Source organism: Musca domestica, unplaced genomic scaffold, assembly GCF_030504385.1.
Source record: "Musca domestica strain aabys unplaced genomic scaffold, Musca_domestica.polishedcontigs.V.1.1 5, whole genome shotgun sequence".
Taxonomy (NCBI): Eukaryota; Metazoa; Arthropoda; class Insecta; order Diptera; family Muscidae; genus Musca; species Musca domestica.
Genome location: NW_026712346.1, coordinates 5872107 through 5893750, shown reverse-complemented (window position 1 = coordinate 5893750; position 21644 = coordinate 5872107). Strand labels below are relative to the sequence as shown.

At 38.4% G+C, this 21644-nt stretch overlaps 1 protein-coding gene across 1 annotated transcript in view; it reads left to right on the top strand.

The window, feature by feature from the left end:
* The first annotated feature begins 456 nt into the window (after nucleotides 1-456).
* Nucleotides 457-21644, top strand: part of LOC101895336 (monocarboxylate transporter 13) — a 76877-nt gene continuing 55689 nt past the window's right edge. Inside the window, exons 1-2 of the mRNA XM_059128249.1 lie at nucleotides 457-709; nucleotides 8925-9018. Of these exons, the coding sequence (XP_058984232.1) occupies nucleotides 8928-9018 (91 nt within the window). The 5' untranslated portion in view covers nucleotides 457-709; nucleotides 8925-8927. The remainder of the gene's footprint in view (nucleotides 710-8924; nucleotides 9019-21644) is intronic.

Genomic DNA, 21644 nt, shown 5'->3' with positions numbered 1-21644 from the left:
CTATGAATGGAAGAGGGTATAAAAAATAAAACCAAAATATTTTCAAAATTAATGATTGGGAGAAACGTACACTGCGGGCTGGGCATTGAAAATATTCGCCAGTTTTGCCATGGATTTGAAAGATCAAACTGTTTAGATCATATTTTTGAAAGAAAATCAAGACATTTAATTCATTTTTAGCGCTGTTTAACTCATTTTAGAAATGAGGGAAAATATCGAATAAATGAAAAAAAACTTGTTGCATGCAAATTTGTCTGGGAGCTGGCATGACCACAGTAGTTTTGCGAAGCTGTTCTACCTCTTTATTATACCATTGTTTTACCCCCTGATTGTACCATGTCTGTAACATATGTGGTTTGGGTCGTATTATGTTTTTGTGGTTGGTCAATGTGGATGAATGCAAAATCAGCTGTACCACTCACAGTAAATTAACATCATCAGACAGTCATATGTTAAAAGAATTTTTCAAACAATGATCGAACACAACTGTTTGTGATTAAGTGTGTAATGACAATATGGTGCTACGGCTGATGTAAAACGACAAGTCACAGTTCCAGTTAAGAGTTATATTGTTTTTTGTTAAAATAGTATTTTTCGGATATCCTCATACACAGTACAAAAACAATAACTTTTTAATAAACTCTGTCATGTAACAGTTGAAACTCGGTGCTACAGTGGATTTGCAACACAATAAGACATTATTCTTAAGGTAATAGACAATTTTGCATGTTTGAAAGTAGACTCTCTTTTTAATAAATAAATTTTACTTTCGATCGATTTAAATTGATACGGGAGCCCCAATATAAATCACTTGACAATAACGTCTGCATGTACTTATGTATGTACACTTATTAATACTCCAATTTATATTTTGTTTTGTGAAGTAAATATATACGTGTATTTGTATGTATATCAATTAGTAGAATTGGCTGTATAGAAATAACATAGCGGAATTTTGTGTTCAAATGTCGAACTATTCGTATTGATTCGTATTGATTGGTGAGGATCACAACACGGGTTCAGTATGCATATATGTATATGTCTGTATACATTGCGTACATACATCAATTTTATTAGCATTTAGGTAGTCCAGCAATATCGATATTTATGAATGTGAATGTTTAAAGGTCACAGCACTCTGTGGTTAGAATGGCTCATAAGCTCTTCAGCGGTATAAAAACTTTACGGACTGGAGCAAATTGAGTTTAGGGGGCTGCCCTCGGGCATTCGACCCGAAGTTTGCATGCAATATCCGGTTATATTTAAAAGATTATGGAAATACCTATCGAAATATCAAAGCATATGATGGCGTTATTTTTACCGTTTCGATAGTAATACAATAAAAATAGTATTTTTGTGCCGGAGTTTTTAAATCCTCAAAATGTTGATATTGGGTACATTATGGGGTGATAATATGGCAAAAAATCGTTCGAATTTATATTAGGCAAGTTTTCTGGTGGCAATTTTTTGTCTGAAGGCGAGACAAGGTATTGCTCGTACTGGCAATTTTCATGTAATTCCTATAATTAAAAAAATGACAGAAAAATACGTGGTGGAAAACAAATTTGCTGGAAATAATTGCCTATAAATGCGACAGACTCGTTCAAAAGTGAACGAAAACAATAACCTCGTCTAGTATAATTCAGGACAAGTTAATCTCATTTGCCAAATCGATAATCGCATCCCGTTTCATACACTCCACCATTCTATAGAGTGTATATTAACTATGTCATTCCATTCGTAACTCCTCGAAATACTCATGTTTGACCTTACCAAGTACATATACTCTGGAACTGCGTAGTCTAAGTCGTAGTCTATGTCTGTCCCTACGTCTGTTGTATCTTTCGAACGAATTGAAGTAGAGGGCTAAAATTTCGCGTTTTTATTCTTCCAGTCGACAGGTAAATGGGCCATGTCGGTCCACGTTTTCGCATAACCACCATATAAAGATATATCAAGATATTTAGTATTTTGATAATTTTAGCGACATTATTCACCAGAATTTTTGCAAATTTCTTATTGTCCATTCGTACCTGACCTAGCACTGACAAAAATATTTGGATTCACAACGTTTGCACAAAATTGAATGATCCTTTCTCATTCTATACGGTAATTTATTTTCTTTGAAAATGTTGATCTTTTTTGGGGGAGGTACCAGAAGCAATGAACCGACGTTGCCCACCTCTGAACTCGATCTAAGTTTGAAAATAATATTACGATGGATCAAATCGGATTCTCCTTTTGAGAGTTATCGTGCAACAGCTAGAAAGACAGACGGATCGACTCTAAATGTGAAACGGATTTGGTCCAAAGAGACCTAGGGTCGTTTTTGAATATCTAATGATATAAACCCTCTGCAGCCATATGACTGTAAGCAGAATAACTTTTGACATAAACTGAAGAATTTCCATTTTGGCAATTTTTGGCGAATTCTGAAACTTGATTTTGCGTTGGCGATGAAAAAAATCTGACAACCCTGTCCATAACTATTTACGCAAGACTATTTTATGCAGCATTTCAAATCAAAGACAGGGCTGAGGCCATTGACCTCACCCTTACTAACAAGAATTAATCTCTTATACAAGACTGGAAACTTTCTCCTGAGTGCTCGTTTTCAGATCACCGGAAGATAGTTTTCAAAATCTTAGTAGAGGGAATTCATCAAAAACCTCATAGAAACCCAAGGAAGGCAAAATGGGACAAATTTACGGAGCTGGCTATACCTAGGCTTCACTGTTTCGACAACATAGCCTTAACCATGGTACAATGATATCAAGGTAGGGCTATGATACCATATGTTTTAAATTTTTTTATTTTCTTGGCTTAATATGTCATCTTTATTTGTTTATGTATGTGTTTTTTTTTTCAATAACAAAAAATTGTTCAGAAAACATTCAAATTCGGATGTTTTCAAAATGTTTATTTCATCGTATGCATCGACAAAATCTAGAGTTTTTGTAGTGAAATAATCCTTTAAAGATATATAGAAACTGGTTTTGAAAAGAAGTGTTGACCTTTCATTCAGTTTTCGCGGTTTTCAATTATTTATTCAAAATAAATGCAAGAAGTTGTTTAATTTTTTATTGCTTTGATACTAATTCTGACATTACAAGCCAAACAGGTAGACCTCTATATTTGCAATTTTTTCAAAGTTGACCTACCTTCTCTTCATTGTACCATGGTCTTAACCTCAACCCTCGATATTGACAACTCCGTAAATGGAATAACGAATGCCTTGCTTGATTGCTATGAAAAAGTCTGCCCGCTAACCTACCCAGGCAAAACATTTAGCCAAGCTAAGGAGGGATAGTAGACGATTGTACAATAGGGCCAACAAGACCAAACTACGTCCGGACTGGGATGCCTATAAGACATCCTTTAACAATTACAACTGTGAGATTAAGAAGGCCAAGCGCACATCTTGGGTATGCTTCACCGAGTCAATAGAAAGCTTCAACGATGCCTCCAGATCCCGTAAAGTCCTTTCGAAGGATCCTAAATCCATAGGGAGTAAAAACGGACTGACGGCACATGGACTGACTTTGGACTAGAGACTCTCAATCCGCTAGCCAACACCCACTTCCCCGGCTGTATTGACACGGCAAGCAATCGCCAAACCGATCAAGTGTATCGCGACTTTACGGCTAGGGACCATAATTTGGCTGACAGAATTGTAAGCTTATCCAAAATTAAGTGGGCTATAGACACATTCAAGCTTTTTAAATCCCCAGGACCAGACGGCATTATTCCCGCTATGATCCAGCGTGTCTCAGCGTCAATGTGCCCAATACTGTTGGAGATTTTCAAAGATTGTCTGTGTCTATCCTACATCCCGGAATCATGGAGAGAAGTCACAGTCACTTATATCCCCAAAGCGATGAAACCGATTCACTCACTTCCTAAGGACTACAGACCGATAAGTCTCTCATCCTTCGTATTGAGAACATTGGAGATGCTGATAGACATAGAGATCAGATCTTGACTACCCAAGACCGCCATCAGCACTGCTCAGCATGCCTACATGAAAGGTAAATCTGTTGAAACAGCACAACATGATGTCGTAGGGTATTTAGAGAAGAACATGAATGGCTCCTTGTTCACCTTGGCTGCCTTCCTCGATATTGAGGGAGCTTTCAACAACGTTACGTTAAAATCCCTTCATGACTCACTATCAAAACTTAAGGTACACCAACTCCTCATAGACTGGATTGATACGATGCTTAGTAGCAGAATCATCAACTCGAGCATTGGGGTAACATCCGTCAGGAAATCGGTCACTAGGGGTACGCCGCAAGGGGGTGTCCTATCAACATTACTCTGGCTTTTGCTTATCAACAACATACTTATAGATCTAGAGAAAAAAGGGACAAAAGTAGTCGCATACGCTGATGATGTTGTCCTATTGATTGCCGGGAAATTCCTGCAAACAATCTCTGATCTAATGCAGGGAGCTCTACTCACCCTATCACGGTGGGCGCGTCGCAATGGACTAGGCGTGAACCCATCAAAGACAGATCTCGTCCTTTTCACTAAGAAACGTAAATATCCATCATTTATACCACCAAGGCTAGATGGAGTCACTTTAAACCTCTCATCAGAAACCAAATACCTTGAACTATCCTCGACCGCCAGTTAAGTTGGAAGAGGAACACTGAGGAACGAGCTAAGAGATGCTTGATCGCACTCTATTCCTTTAAGAACTCCATAGTTAAAAGCTGGGGCCTCAAACCGCACATTGAATGAATGTATGACTCAATTGTTCGCCCCATTCTATCCTATAGATCTCTAGTATGGTGGCATTCCTTGAATAAGTCAACCTACTTACGACACATTAACAAAGCTCAAAGAGCCGCATCCCTACTAATAACGGGTTCCTTCAGGAGCACACCTCAAGCAGCACTGGACACCCTACTGTGCTTAAGTCCGCTGAGTATACATGTAGAGGAACAAGCTTTTAGGATTGCTCTTCGACTCAGAGAACTAAACAAATGGCGCAGTCAACCCTTTAGGCACTGCGATTCTAAGACGTGTAAGGGATGTGGGAGTGGTAGTCAATACAAGTAACTATATTTCACCACGGTTGAGCTTGGACCCACCTGAAGTACACATACCTAACAGAGACGAATAGGCCCATAACAACCCACCTTTTCGCGGCATAGCTGTTTATACCGACGGTTCAAAGATGGACTTTGGAACGGGAGCTGGTGTCTTCTGTGATACCCTTAATGTTCGTATTTCAGGCGGAAATCTTTGCGGTCAAAAAGGCCACAGACCTGCTGGTCACGAGGAATACTGAGGTCAGCGGTCCGGTGACTATATATGTCGATAGTCAAGCGGCACTGAACGTCTTAAATTCCTTTAGCATTAAGTATAGGGCTGTTTTGAACTGCAGAAAAGCCTTGGAAAACACTGGGTTGTCCATCAAGCTCTGTTGGCTTCCTGGTCACTATAACATCCCAGGTAACGAGACTGCTGACGAATTGGCCAGGCTAGGATCCGAATCAACTACAATTGAAGTAGATAACTCGGTTAAACCACCACTGCGCCACTTCCTACAGGTCATTCACAGACATTACTCTGAGAGAATCCAACAAAAATGGCTGGATGAAATGGGTTGCACCATCTCCAAAAGATTCTGGCCCACACTCTCAGAGAAGAAAACAAAGTCGCTACTGTTATTGCTGAAACCTGATCTAAAGCTTTTGGTGGATATCATCACAGGTCACTGTAAGGTGAGGGCAATGATCTCGAAATGGAACAGCGAAGACATTGACTACTGTAGGATCTGTCAAGATGAAGAAGAAATTGAGACAGTCGAACACTTGCTCTGCCACTGCCCAACACTCATTAATGTGAGACACAGGCCGGTGGGAGAACTAGTGTCACATAATCTGTCTTCTTTTTCTAACACAGACCCTATAGTAATTCTTCAATTAGTCAGAAGATTCAAGTGGCTAAAGACGACACGGCAAATTCCTCAGCCGTAGATCACACTCTATAACTCTATCTTCTATCTTCACCCCCTTCTATGAACCACTCCTTCCTTCATCCTTCTTTCTTTTTTTGAGGATGAACACAATGGACCTATAGGTCTCCGAGTGGAGCGGTTGATATATGGTAACTGCGCGTCCTTTAACCTAACCTTACCTACGCAAGACTATGTCATAATTTTAGTAAAACAGCATTTGTCTATTGACACAGATATACTATAAAATTCTGATTAGGTCAACTCATCGGTGGAACTTATATTAATTCTACTTAATTACTTACGTTATGTTAGTATTTAACCTAACCTTACCTACGCAAGACTATGTCATAATTTTAGTAAAACAGCATTTGTCTATTGACACAGATATACTATAAAATTCTGATTAGGTCAACCATCGGTGGAACTTATATTAATTCTACTTAATTACTTACGTTATGTTAGTATTTAATGCCAAAAACCAAACCATAAACAATATTTTGTGTCACGGAACACAAATTGATAGAGGACATTTTTCTTTTTGTAAGTTGCATTTTGTCAATAAAATCTTGTGAAAAAATTGTATATTATTGGTCTGTTCCAGAGCCTGCAAGAATCTACTAGTTTTGCAATATTTTTCGATGACATAAAGGGAAAATCCATAGTTTTTCCAAGCGTTATAGGGTAAGTGAGCCATTTGTCGACACTTTTGGGATTTCCGATTCTTAAATTTTTCACCATTCTATTAAACAATGTTTGAAGCATTTTTTTTTATTAAATTTGTAAAATTTGCAATTTTAATTTAATTTATATTTTTATAAATTTGATTTTTATTTTCCAATATTTCGACCAGAGGTAGACTCACTTGCCACATCGAAATCAACCTTGTCATTTTGAAATAAAATTTATTTTCATATTTTAAATATTTACGTATGAAGAGTGGCAGATGGACAGAGAGACGAAGTTTTGTTTTCTTTTTTTTGGCTTAAACATATGAAGAAAGATATTTAAAACCCTTCATCTTAAGGAAGCGTTCTCGGTGGTAATTTATGTTTTATTTTGAGTCTGTCTTTAAGGATCAAAACCACAGAATAACCAGCTTTTAAATTTTGCTAAAAATCTCCTCAATACCTGATATTTCTGTAATAAATCGAAAATATACACTGGCAATTTCCTGTAAAGAACTTAATTCAAAATTGCTATCAGTATTATATTAAAACAAGGCGTGGTATTGTATTCGTACTTGCCCCAGCTGCAGCAAAATTCCACAATTCCATAATCAAATTGTACATGTCTTATAAGACTAATAATTTAGTTTTGTTTTAGATTTTACAATTCTTTGAATTTTATAAGCCCTCTAAAAACCGAGAAAACAACCAAATATTTGGTCGGAAATAAATGTAATTTTCTTTCCAGATGTACTCATACAACAAAGACAAACGCCATAATTTTTACATTTTTTTTAATTGTATTGCATGAAAGCACAAATGTCGGAAATAGCATCAAATTTTAAAATAAGTTTAGATTTGTTTGAATTGGTTACCTTTCGCACGAATTATGGTCTTCAAACGGCCAATGAAACCGTCGCACGCTGCCCGAATGTTGCTCTGCGGTATTTTGGCCCATTCCCGGCGAAGCGTTTGCTCGAGGTAATTGACACTTTGGTATTTTTCAGTGCCAACCTCGCTTTCGAAAATACTCCAGACACAATAGTCCAACGGATTGGTGTCCGGAGATTTTTGTGGCCATTGTGCGCTGGAAATAAAGCGACCCTCATTAAACCTCATTTTGTAACCATTCTGAGTCCTGTTGGAATGTCCAAGGTCTGTGGCCAAAATGTTTACGTGTCTAAGGCTTTAATATACCCTCCAGAAAATTTTCGCGATAATATTCGGCATTTATTCTGATGCCACAGTCGATTAATACAAGCGGAGAGCGACCATCGGCTGTTATGGCGGCCCACACCATCTCCATGGATGGCGCTTGAGTTCTGGTGGCCAACCGAAGGTGCACATTTTCAGCTGACCTCTTTGGCAAGTAAACACGATAATTTTGTTTGTTTACAAACTGCTGGACAACGAATGTTGTCTCATCGGAGAAAACCAAATTCGGCAGTTCACCACTTTCGGCCAAGCGAAGCAACTCTTTAGCTCTTTTGAGTCTATTTTCTTTCTGTTGCGGTGTAAGTTCGTGCACTTTTTGGAATTTCAATGGCTTTACCCCGAGCTCATTTTTCAATATTTGCCGTATGGAATATTGCGATATATTCAGCTCACGAGCTAATTTTTCGGCAACTGCGACGTGGGTTTCGATCAAGTCGCTTCTTTACTTTTCGAACCATTTCTGCTTATGTTGGTGTTTTCTTCCGTCCACTTCCTTGACGTATCTCGACGTCAGTATCACCGCATACGAGACACAAAAGATTTATTCACATTTAAATACTGGAGTGCTCTAACGATAGCACCTTGTGGTTTTCCAGCCAAATATAAAGAAACCACACAATCACGCTTGAATTCCATCTCGAATAACTTTTTTTCTATATGAATATAATGAGCTGTCACTGGAATAATTTTAACAGCTGTCGGACGAGTGGCTTAGAAATGACAGCAGTCTAAAGTTGTTTGCAGTTTTTTCACCTCACCCTGTATTTAAGAAAGAGTTACAAAATATAAATTTGACAGTGAAAAGGCATCAAATGAAAAAGTATAATAGAGGAGTACCATGAAGAGTACTTTCTTTCGGAATCACCGAATTCTGTGACTTTTTACTGAATCCTATGAGTCAAGATAAATTCGAACACCACTGTGCTGGCCAGGACAATTCTGCCGACTTAAGTGGGTGATCGTTGGAAAGTTCACGAATTTTCGAAAATTTTACCGTTGTCCATGTGAACCGCGCTATGTATGAATCTGTGTTGTGCACATTTTAAGTAACTAATAATTTTTTTTTTACATTTCAGATTATGGAAAAAAATAAAGATTTAAACTCTCGACAAAATCATTTGACTAAAAAGAACAAAACCAATGGGGGAAACGATATAAATGATAAAACAGGTAAGTAAATTATTTGCGTCGAATCTTGGTTTTAGTTGGTAAAATTACATAGTATGTAGTTTCTACACTCGTTCATAAAAGATAATGCTGATGCTCTGACCTACGATTGTTTGCATATTAAAAAATTTGGAAAACTTATGCATATAGCTAGTATTTAAACTCCATGAAGAATTGGCCTGCATATGACTCCAAGCTGTGATATATTCGTTCAAAATTTGATCTTGGGGCGTAGTTTGGGAAGTTATATATGATCTGCCAATTGTTAGATCCAATTTAAAAAAAAAAAAAAAACTATGTCTGCCTGGCTTTGTTTTCAGTGGTGTTCCATTACATTATAATACAGCATATATTGGTCTTTCGATAGTAATTTCTAAACTGAAGTAAACATTAGCTCTGTTCCAGAACCTGCAAGAATCTACTAGTTCTGCAATTTTCTTCGATATCATAAAATAAAAATAGGTTAACATTGTAACAACTTTAAAATTCTTGCAGTTCTAGAACAGACTAATTAATTGCAAAAAATGTCAATGTAGTTTAATTTAAGTATCAAAAATAAGGTGTCATCGGTTAGTGACCCCATAAAGAATGTAGAAGAGTGAAAAACGTTGATGATTGATGTTACAAAAGTATATATATGTCCTCATATAGATATATGTCTCATATAATACCATCTCTTAATATTCTTCGACCAAATGGGCTCTAATTTGGCATTTGATGATATTAGTACAGTTAAATCATGTGCGTGAAAATAAATTTAAATTTAAATTCTACTACTTTGATTTTTCGCTTACCAACACTGGTTTTCTCTTAGAGATAAATTTAAATTTAACTACATATTAATGAGAGTAAATTTAAATTTAACTCAAAAGTGCTTGTTATGAAACAAAATAAAAGTTAAAATTATGAAAATAATATAACAATAAAATGTTATATGAATTTTATTAAAAAATATAATTGTAAGAACTTTGGCCAGAACAAGAACAGTGGCCAGACTTATATTTCATATGGTCACTGTAGGAGAAATTGGTTTGAACACCATAAAGGTTCATCCCTAACCATTTTGCCACAGTGGGTCCAAACCCATTTCTCCTACAGTGACCATATGAAATATAAGTCTGGCCACTGTAGGATTTCCAGATGGATTTGGATTATGAGAATAAGTGGTCTAGGAGCATTTTCGATACTCTTTCCGAAAATGGACACCATAGCGGTGCATCCCTAACCATTTTCCCACAGTGGGTCCAAACCAATTTCTCCTAAGAAGACCACATGAAATATAAGTCTGGCCACTGTGGGATTTCCAGATGGGTTTGGATTATGAGAATAAGTGGTCTAGGAGCATTTTCGATGCTCTTTCTAAATATGAACACCATAAGGGTGCATCCCTAACCATTTTCCCACAGTGGGTCCAAACCAATTTCTCCTACAGTGACCATATGAAATATAAGTCTAGCCACTGTGGGAATTCCAGATGGGTTTGGATTATGAGAATAAGTGGTCTAGGAGCATTTTCGATGCTCTTTCTAAATACGAACACCATAAGGGTGCATCCCTAACCATTTTCCCACAGTGGGTCCAAACCAATTTCTCCTACAGTGACCAAATGAAATATAAGTCTGGCCACTGTGGGAATTCCAGATGGGTTTGGATTATGAGAATCATTGGTTAAGGAGCATTTTCGATACTCTTTCCGAAAATGTACACCATAAAGGTGCATCCCTAACCATTTTCCCACAGTGGGTCCAAACCAATTTCTCCTCCAGTGACCATATGAAATATAAGTCTGACCACTGTGGGAATTCCAGATGGGTTTGGATTATGAGAAAAGGTGGTCTAGGAGCATTTTCGATGCTCTTTCCAAAAATGAACACCATAAGGGTGCATCTCTAACAATTTTCCCACAGTGGGTCCAAAGCAATTTCTCCTACAGTGACCATATAAAAATATAAGTCTGGCCACTGTGGGATTTCCAGATGGGGTTGGATTATTAGAGTAAGTGGTCTAGGAGCATTTTCGATGCTCTTTCCGAAAATGAACACTATAAAGGTGCATCCCTAACCATTTTCCTACAGTGGGTCCAACCTGAAAGTCTTCTAAATCTTACAACCGCACTTGTAAACATTTACATCTTTCTCCACTTGTTATGCTTTCGTTCAACCTGAAGTGCGGTTGTAAGATTTAGAAGACTTTCCAAAAGAATTTTAGTTTTATTTAATTCTTTGGTTCCTCTTCTATTGAGCTTACGATCTCGTCACTTGGGTAAAAAATTTTTTTTTATTTTTAAAATAACTTCTGGGGAGAATATCCCAGACAATAAACAAGGGAACTGATGAGCATTGGTGGCTCTTTCCGAAACCTAGGTATTCCCTACCTTACCCCTGGTAAACATTACCATCGTTCTTCACTAATAAACAAACGTTGTTTTTATAAAAACAACAATGAATGGATAAAGCCTGACCATTTTGCAACAACAAAATACTACGGTATCCCGAACAAACAAGCCACACTGTTTTATTAATAGACAAGGCACGGTCGACGAAGGGGTTTTTGTTGTAACAGACAAAACCAACTTACATGGTTATGCTACTTCGTTCAGGTTGAACGAAAGCATAACAAGTGGAGAAAGATGTAAATGTTTATAAGTGCGGTTGTAAGATTTAGAAGACTTTCCAAAAGAATTTTAGTTTTATTTAATTCTTTGGTTCCTCTTCTATTGAGCTTACGATCTCGTCATTTGGGTAAAAAATGTTTTTTGTCATAGAAGTTATTTTTAAAATAACTTCTGGGGAGAATATCCCAGACAAAAAACAAGGGAACTGATGAGGATTGTTGGCTCTTTCCGAAACCTAGGTATTCCCTGCCTTACCCCCTGGTAAACATTACCATCGTTCTTCACTAATAAACAAACGTTGTTTTTATAAAAACAACAATGAAGGGATAAAGCCTGACCATTTTGCAACAACAAAATTTAAATTTATTTTCACGCACATAGTTAAATTTTGTCTTTTTATATTGGTTTCATTCATATAACCTTTCGAGGCTATAAATAGTTTGTCACAAAAAAAGTCCACTTTACGATTTATTTCCTATCCACTAGTACATCTTTATATTGGTTTTATCATAGTATTTAAAAACATTTTCAAATCTCAATTATTAGTATTATTTAAAGGTCTTGGCAACATTTTCCAAAACAAAAGTAATTTTGAATTCGTAACTTTTAGAAGACCATGTTGTAAGGTATTTAGTTTTATCAACCTACTCATGTATTCTAAAACCTTTATACAACATTCCTATGATGATTGGAATATATACGTCTCGTCTCATTTGTACTTCTGCCTGTTTTTTTACAATTTCTATCGAATTGATTGTAATTTGGAGTTTTCAGTGTTGTGAAATCTATGCCGGAAATAATAGTTAACCATTGGTTTCCCATTAGGCATAGGCGAAACTTAAAAGTACGTTATGCTATGTTCTCATTGCACTTTCAATCAGAATCAGATTCGTAATTCATAGTAACATAATTCCTTTTTTCAAATTTTTTATTTGTCGATTCTTATAGGAATTTGTACGAAAGTACATGAAATTATCATCAATTATAATAGAAGAAATTCTTGTTTTTTCTCCAAAAATTTATTTTATCTTTAAACTAGCAATATTCATTCATGTTTTGAAATTTTTGTAAAAATGTGGACATTTTACATATACTTTTGTATTTTTCTGTTTTAAAATTCAGTTGAAGAGTCTTTTGTCAAAAATGTTTTTGTCGATACAAAAATTTTGAAAATATTGCCTCTTTTGTTTACAGTTTTCTGTCGAAATTCCAACTCGTGGACAAAAAGCGTACCTCGTATGAGAGAAAACAAAATTTACATACGTCATTCAACAGTATACCTTTCATTTATAATTTTCAGTCTTCCTGAAAAAAATTTCATCGTAGTTCTGAGAGTGATTTGATTGGAAGAAAGAACAAAAATTTTTGTTCGCACAGAACATTTTGTGTGGGGAATCAAGTAGATGTTTCATAATTAATGGTCGAACAACGAATAGAGAGCGAATCACGTGCCAAGAATGTAAAAGTTTTTACTACGATAACAGATTTTCTCTTTATGATATCGAAGAAAAGCGCGAAAGTAGTAGATTCTTGCAGGTACTGGAACAGATCATAGATTGGAGAGTCACTTGTCAAAAAAATGTTTGTCAGTACAAACATTTTGAAAATATTGCCTCTTTTGTTTCCAGTTGTCTGTCGAAATTCCAACTCGTGGACAAAAAGCGTACCTCGGACGAGTTTACTTTCGTTTGAATGCACATACGCCATTTAACATTCTATCTTTCGTTCATAATTTTCATTCTTCCTGAAAATTTTTAAAATTTCATAAATATTTTTCTATTTGGAATTTCGACATGCCATAATTTACTTTTTGCCGATAAATGCTCTCATTTGTTAAGGATGGCAGACATTTCATACTAGTTCTGAGAGTGATTTAAATGGAACAAAGAACAAAAATCTTTGTTCGCTCAGAAAATTTTGTGAGTAATATAAGTAGATATTTCATAATTAATGGTCGAACAACGAATAGAGAGAGAATTACGTGCCATGTGAACTTAGCATTAAGATGTTGAGTGCTTTAAGAAGTATTTTCTAATCAAAACTGAAATTTTTGGCATATATAAAAAATACTAGCTGAACCCGGTGCGCGTCGCTACTACTTTTGATTTTATATGCATTCAAAAGTTTATATACGAACATTTGTTGGTTAAAAAAAAAAAAAAATAAATAGTTAAAAAACTTTTTAAGTTAAAAGGTTTTATGTTACACATACATTGTAATGTTTAAGATAAATGTACTAAAAACCAAAAAATAATAAAAAATAGATACAGTCGTGGGAATTATAAACATATGCATAAAAAAATAAAATTCAAATTTTATATTTTTGTACCATTTTGTTCCCAGTAATGGACTTTTAAACGGTTGACAATTTAGCCACTCTAACGCCACACAATTCTTTACACGATACAAAGTCGTGACTTGAGGATACCAGAATTCCAGATACAATTTCTAAATTTAAATCTTATTATTATACGCCATTTAGTGGCTGCGCCATCTTAAATATTAAACTTGTATAGTATAATGTATTCTTCTTGTCATGCCCTTTTATTTGATACCCATATTGGTGGAATTGATAAAAAATTGTTATCATCTAAACTTGCGTACGCGCTTTTAAATTCGAGACAGAACTGGTCTAACTCCAATTTGCATAGTCACAGCAAACCTGTTTTGGCTGGTGACGATGCTTATTTATTTGAATTCAGCATTGGAATTTACCGGTGGCTACATATATGTGCATGTGTGTGTGCATATGTGTCTAATATGTACATCATTTTTTTATGATGTTATTTATGCAGCCACCGGTAATGTAACAAACAACACTGTTGCGTAAAAACATAGCATCTTTGATGAACATTTCTGGCCCCCGAATGACAAGTGTTTACATTCATTTTTGAAATACAATATTGTTCTTTATATTTTTGGCATATTTTTTATTGGACCGACAAACACGTAACCCAGTTGGGTATCATAGGCCAGGACATCTCCAATTCCAGCCTCCTTGCACTCGGGGATCAGGGTCGGCTAGGGCGCAATTTCTGAAACTTCTTGTGGGGTCCTCGAGGATCGGGTCCGAGTAAATGCGCCTGGGCAAATCTTCGATTATCAAGGCATTGACTCTAAGACTCCAGTGGCTGTTTGTGCGGCGGGGCGAAACCGTAAAGGTGGTAAATCGCTGCTCTTTGTAAATCCGCGATTGTAAGCCCAATCTACGGAAAGCCGCATACGATATTTTGGACATCGTCGCTGATTGGCTGATTAATGCCCTTATCATGGTGTACCCCTCTATTTTGTCAGCTTTGATGTGCACCATAGCCGTTGGCACAAATACCAAATCCCACGCAAAGTTTGGTGTTGTTACAACTTCCACGTTTAGAGATACTTCCTCCAGCTGAGACGCCCCGTGTAGCAGCGTATGATGCCGATTGTTGCACCTCCTGCAACCAGTCAACGACGGACAGTCAGGGGCCAAATGACTTCTGGCAAGGCAATTTCTGCAGTACCCCCTACGCTCCACATTCTCATAGAGCTGGAAGGGGGTCTGGTGGCGAAACCTCTCGCAAGCACTGAGGGCATGGTCCTCCTGACACAACCCACAGGAGTACTGCCAATAGCTGGGTCGTTCTTGGCGTTGGCGGGATCTTGCAGCGGAGCGGCTTCGTTGACGTCTTTCTGGCGATGTGGAACTGGGAAGTCTGCGGTGTCTATGAGCCGGTCTGCTGGGAATGGGTTCGGTTGGGCGTCTGGGTCTGCTAGAACTTCTCGCTGTTGGACGTGCGGATTGGTTGGGACTGCGGCTGCGATCATCTAAACGGCAGTCTTGATTGGGCAAGTAGGCAGCCATATCTGAAAAAAACCAAAGGCGAGTACTATGTTCTTTTTTAAGTAGGATTCCGGCTAGTCAGTCGGAAAACAATTTGACAATTTTTGTGATAGGTCTGCTAATGTTGCCACTTGATGTCCGTAAGTCTACAACCCTCGTATTCTGATCGCTACCGAGATATGTTTTTGCAATTCGACCCAACTTCCATTCATTTGGAGCCAACCTATCGTCCTTTATGACTACTAAATCTCCTTCTTTGATATTCTCCTTTTCACGATTCCATTTAGTTCTTCTGTGAAGTTCGTGGAGATATTCTAATTTCCACCTATTGCAAAAGTATTGTGAAATAACTTTGAGTCGTTTCCAACGATTTACTAGACTAAGATCTGTGTCGGAAATGTCGGGTTCAGCAGGAGTAAGAATTGATGTTCCAATTAAGAAATGACCAGGAGTTAACGGGGAAAGGTCATTTGGATCATCGCTACCAGGACTTAAGGGTCGCGAATTAAGGCAGGCTTCAATTCTTGCTAAGATAGTTGTAAATTCTTCAAATGTGAAATTCATTTTTGGAATACTTTTTCGCAAATGCATTTTAAACGATTTAACGCCGGCCTCCCACAAACCGCCCATGTGCGGAGCGCCAGGCGGGATAAATTTTTTAGTAAGATTTTGATTGAAATTGTTTTGGATTGTGCTACTTTGAATATTCTTCATGAAAGCTAATCGATCTCGCTTTAATAGATCGACCGCTCCCACAAAATTGGTTCCGTTGTCGGAAAATATACAAGACGGACAACCTCGCCGACTTATGAATCTGGAGAAAGCGGCGAGAAAGGCATAAGTAGATAAATCGCTAGTTGGTTCTAAATGTATAGCCTTGGTGGCGAAGCAGACGAACAGGCAAACATAGCCTTTTGTAATAAAGCAAGCCCTTCCTGAATAACTTTTAATATTAAAGGGTCCTGCAAAATCTACCCCAGTGTTTGTAAAGGGTCGAGACAGAAAAGTACGTTCGGGTGGCAGCGAGGCCATTATTTGAGTTTGGGTTTGTTTCTTGTGAATTAAGCAGATTCGACATTTTCGTATAGTTTGTTTAACCAGAGATTTGAGTCCAAATATCCAGAATTCGGATCTTAGCACTCGGGTCATCAATTGATTACCACCATGTAAAGTGATCTTATGAGTGAATTCGACCAACAATTTGCTAAGGGTAGTTCCGTGTGGTAGTATTATGGGATGTCGTTCGCTATATGTAAGGGCTGGAGATTGAACTAATCTGCCATTAGCTCGAATAATACCCTTTGAGTCGAGAAACGGATTTAACGTCAATAGAGGGCTAGATGGAGAAATTGGAGACTTTCTCATTAGTGAATTATATTCATCTGCATAAACGAATTTTTGTGTACAAATTGGAATTTACCGGTGGCTACATATATGTGCATGTGTGTGTGCATATGTGTCTAATATGTACATCATTTTTTTATGATGTTATTTATGCAGCCACCGGTAATGTAACAAACAACATTGTTGCGTAAAAACATAGCATCTTTGATGAACATTTCTGGCCCCCGAATGACAAGTGTTTACATTCATTTTTGAAATACAATATTGTTCTTTATATTTTTGGCATATTTTTTATTGGACCGGCAAACACGTAACCCAGTTGGGTATCATAGGCCAGGACATCTCCAATTCCAGCCTCCTTGCACTCGTCTTTCCTTATGGCTGAGTAAACGTCAGCACCCAGTTCCACATCGACGGGATTGTTGCCTCGGGGATCAGGGTCGGCTAGGGCGCAATTTCTGAAACTTCTTGTGGGGTCCTCGAGGATCGGGTCCGAGTAAATGCGCCTGGGCAAATCTTCGATTATCAAGGCATTGACTCTAAGACTCCAGTGGCTGTTTGTGCGGCGGGGCGAAACCGTAAAGGTGGTAAATCGCTGCCCTTTGTAAATCCGCGATTGTAAGCCCAATCTACGGAAAGCCGCATACGATATTTTGGACATCGTCGCTGATTGGCTGATTAATGCCCTTATCATGGTGTACCCCTCTATTTTGTCAGCTTTGATGTGCACCATAGCCGTTGGCACAAATACCAAATCCCACGCAAAGTTTGGTGTTGTTACAACTTCCACGTTTAGAGATACTTCCTCCAGCTGAGACGCCCCGTGTAGCAGCGTATGATGCCGATTGTTGCACCTCCTGCAACCAGTCAACGACGGACAGTCAGGGGCCAAATGACTTCTGGCAAGGCAATTTCCGCAGTACCCCCTACGCTCCACAGTCTCATAGCGCTGGAAGGGGGTCTGGTGGCGAAACCTCTCGCAAGCACTGAGGGCATGGTCCTCCTGACACAACCCACAGGAGTACTGCCAATAGCTGGGTCGTTCTTGGCGTTGGCGGGATCTTGCAGCGGAGCGGCTTCGTTGACGTCTTTCTGGCGATGTGGAACTGGGAAGTCTGCGGTGTCTATGAGCCGGTCTGCTGGGAATGGGTTCGGTTGGGCGTCTGGGTCTGCTAGAACTTCTCGCTGTTGGACGTGCGGATTGGTTGGGACTGCGGCTGCGATCATCTAAACGGCAGTCTTGATTGGGCAAGTAGGCAGCCATATCTGAAAAAAACCAAAGGCGAGTACTATGTTCTTTTTTAAGTAGGATTCCGGCTAGTCAGTCGGAAAACAATTTGACAATTTTTGTGATAGGTCTGCTAATGTTGCCACTTGATGTCCGTAAGTCTACAACCCTCGTATTCTGATCGCTACCGAGATATGTTTTTGCAATTCGACCCAACTTCCATTCATTTGGAGCCAACCTTTCGTCCTTTATGACTACTAAATCTCCTTCTTTGATATTCTCCTTTTCACGATTCCATTTAGTTCTTCTGTGAAGTTCGTGGAGATATTCTAATTTCCACCTATTGCAAAAGTATTGTGAAATAACTTTGAGTCGTTTCCAACGATTTACTAGACTAAGATCTGTGTCGGAAATGTCGGGTTCAGCAGGAGTAAGAATTGATGTTCCAATTAAGAAATGACCAGGAGTTAACGGGGAAAGGTCATTTGGATCATCTCTACCAGGACTTAAGGGTCGCGAATTAAGGCAGGCTTCAATTCTTGCTAAGATAGTTGTAAATTCTTCAAATGTGAAATTCATTTTTGGAATACTTTTTCGCAAATGCATTTTAAACGATTCAACGCCGGCCTCCCACAAACCGCCCATGTGCGGAGCGCCAGGCGGGATAAATTTTTTAGTAAGATTTTGATTGAAATTGTTTTGGATTGTGCTACTTTGAATATTCTTCATGAAAGCTAATCGATCTCGCTTTAATAGATCGACCGCTCCCACAAAATTGGTTCCGTTGTCGGAAAATATACAAGACGGACAACCTCGCCGACTTATGAATCTGGAGAAAGCGGCGAGAAAGGCATAAGTAGATAAATCGCTAGTTGGTTCTAAATGTATAGCCTTGGTGGCGAAGCAGACGAACAGGCAAACATAGCCTTTTGTAATAAAGCAAGCCCTTCCTGAATAACTTTTAATATTAAAGGGTCCTGCAAAATCTACCCCAGTGTTTGTAAAGGGTCGAGACAGAAAAGTACGTTCGGGTGGCAGCGAGGCCATTATTTGAGTTTGGGTTTGTTTCTTGTGAATTAAGCAGATTCGACATTTTCGTATAGTTTGTTTAACCAGAGATTTGAGTCCAAATATCCAGAATTCGGATCTTAGCACTCGGGTCATCAATTGATTACCACCATGTAAAGTGATCTTATGAGTGAATTCGACCAACAATTTGCTAAGGGTAGTTCCGTGTGGTAGTATTATGGGATGTCGTTCGCTATATGTAAGGGCTGGAGATTGAACTAATCTGCCATTAGCTCGAATAATACCCTTTGAGTCGAGAAACGGGTTTAACGTCAATAGAGGGCTAGATGGAGAAATTGGAGACTTTCTCATTAGTGAATTATATTCATCTGCATAAACGAATTTTTGTGTACAAATTATGCAAGATCGTTTTCCATCTTGGATTTCGGCTGCGGTAAGATCTATTGATGAGGAGCGAAGATTTTGCCGATTTGCGCCAGTATTTTTCCAAAATCGCAGAGCATAGGCGTATGATCGGTAGACTTTTGCCAATGATGAGAAATTTTTTAATGGATCATCTCTTTCTTGAAATATAGTCAGAACTTTTACAGCTTTAGCCTCTAAATTTGTGTCGTTTGGGATATCTTGCGATGGCCAACGATCTTTTGGCATTTTGAGCCATTGAGGTCCATGCCACCAGAGCTCATGAGTCGTTAGTTCAGTTGGAGAACATCACGACTAGCAATGTCAGCTGGGTTGCTTGCAGAGTCAACATGTTTCCAGTTTTCTTGCCCAACATTATCAGATATTTCCGAGACTCTATTTCCCACAAAGGTGCTCCAGTGACAAGGAGGCTTTTTTAACCAGGCCAAGACGATAGTAGAGTCTGTCCAAAAATGTGTTGAATATTTTGATATTTGTAGACTGTTTGTAATAGATTTTACTAATTTGGAAAGTAATACTGCCCCACATAATTCGAGCCTTGGTATTGATAGTTTTTTGATTGGTGCTACACGAGTCTTTGCTGCTAATAAAAAGGTGTGTGTGGTATGGTCAGTTTTTTCAATCCGAACATATAGCGTTGCTCCATACGCGCTCTCCGATGCGTCACAAAATCCACGAATCTCAACAGAAGCATCTAGTGTAAACTGTATCCATCTTGGGCGTCTGGGTCTGCTAGAACTTCTCGCTGTTGGACGTGCGGATTGGTTGGGACTGCGGCTGCGATCATCTAAACGGCAGTCTTGATTGGGCAAGTAGGCAGCCATATCTGAAAAAAACCAAAGGCGAGTACTATGTTCTTTTTTAAGTAGGATTCCGGCTAGTCAGTCGGAAAACAATTTGACAATTTTTGTGATAGGTCTGCTAATGTTGCCACTTGATGTCCGTAAGTCTACAACCCTCGTATTCTGATCGCTACCGAGATATGTTTTTGCAATTCGACCCAACTTCCATTCATTTGGAGCCAACCTATCGTCCTTTATGACTACTAAATCTCCTTCTTTGATATTCTCCTTTTCACGATTCCATTTAGTTCTTCTGTGAAGTTCGTGGAGATATTCTAATTTCCACCTATTGCAAAAGTATTGTGAAATAACTTTGAGTCGTTTCCAACGATTTACTAGACTAAGATCTGTGTCGGAAATGTCGGGTTCAGCAGGAGTAAGAATTGATGTTCCAATTAAGAAATGACCAGGAGTTAACGGGGAAAGGTCATTTGGATCATCGCTACCAGGACTTAAGGGTCGCGAATTAAGGCAGGCTTCAATTCTTGCTAAGATAGTTGTAAATTCTTCAAATGTGAAATTCATTTTTGGAATACTTTTTCGCAAATGCATTTTAAACGATTTAACGCCGGCCTCCCACAAACCGCCCATGTGCGGAGCGCCAGGCGGGATAAATTTTTTAGTAAGATTTTGATTGAAATTGTTTTGGATTGTGCTACTTTGAATATTCTTCATGAAAGCTAATCGATCTCGCTTTAATAGATCGACCGCTCCCACAAAATTGGTTCCGTTGTCGGAAAATATACAAGACGGACAACCTCGCCGACTTATGAATCTGGAGAAAGCGGCGAGAAAGGCATAAGTAGATAAATCGCTAGTTGGTTCTAAATGTATAGCCTTGGTGGCGAAGCAGACGAACAGGCAAACATAGCCTTTTGTAATAAAGCAAGCCCTTCCTGAATAACTTTTAATAAAAAAGGGTCCTGCAAAATCTACCCCAGTGTTTGTAAAGGGTCGAGACAGAAAAGTACGTTCGGGTGGCAGCGAGGCCATTATTTGAGTTTGGGTTTGTTTCTTGTGAATTAAGCAGATTCGACATTTTCGTATAGTTTGTTTAACCAGAGATTTGAGTCCAAATATCCAGAATTCGGATCTTAGCACTCGGGTCATCAATTGATTACCACCATGTAAAGTGATCTTATGAGTGAATTCGACCAACAATTTGCTAAGGGTAGTTCCGTGTGGTAGTATTATGGGATGTCGTTCGCTATATGTAAGGGCTGGAGATTGAACTAATCTGCCATTAGCTCGAATAATACCCTTTGAGTCGAGAAACGGATTTAACGTCAATAGAGGGCTAGATGGAGAAATTGGAGACTTTCTCATTAG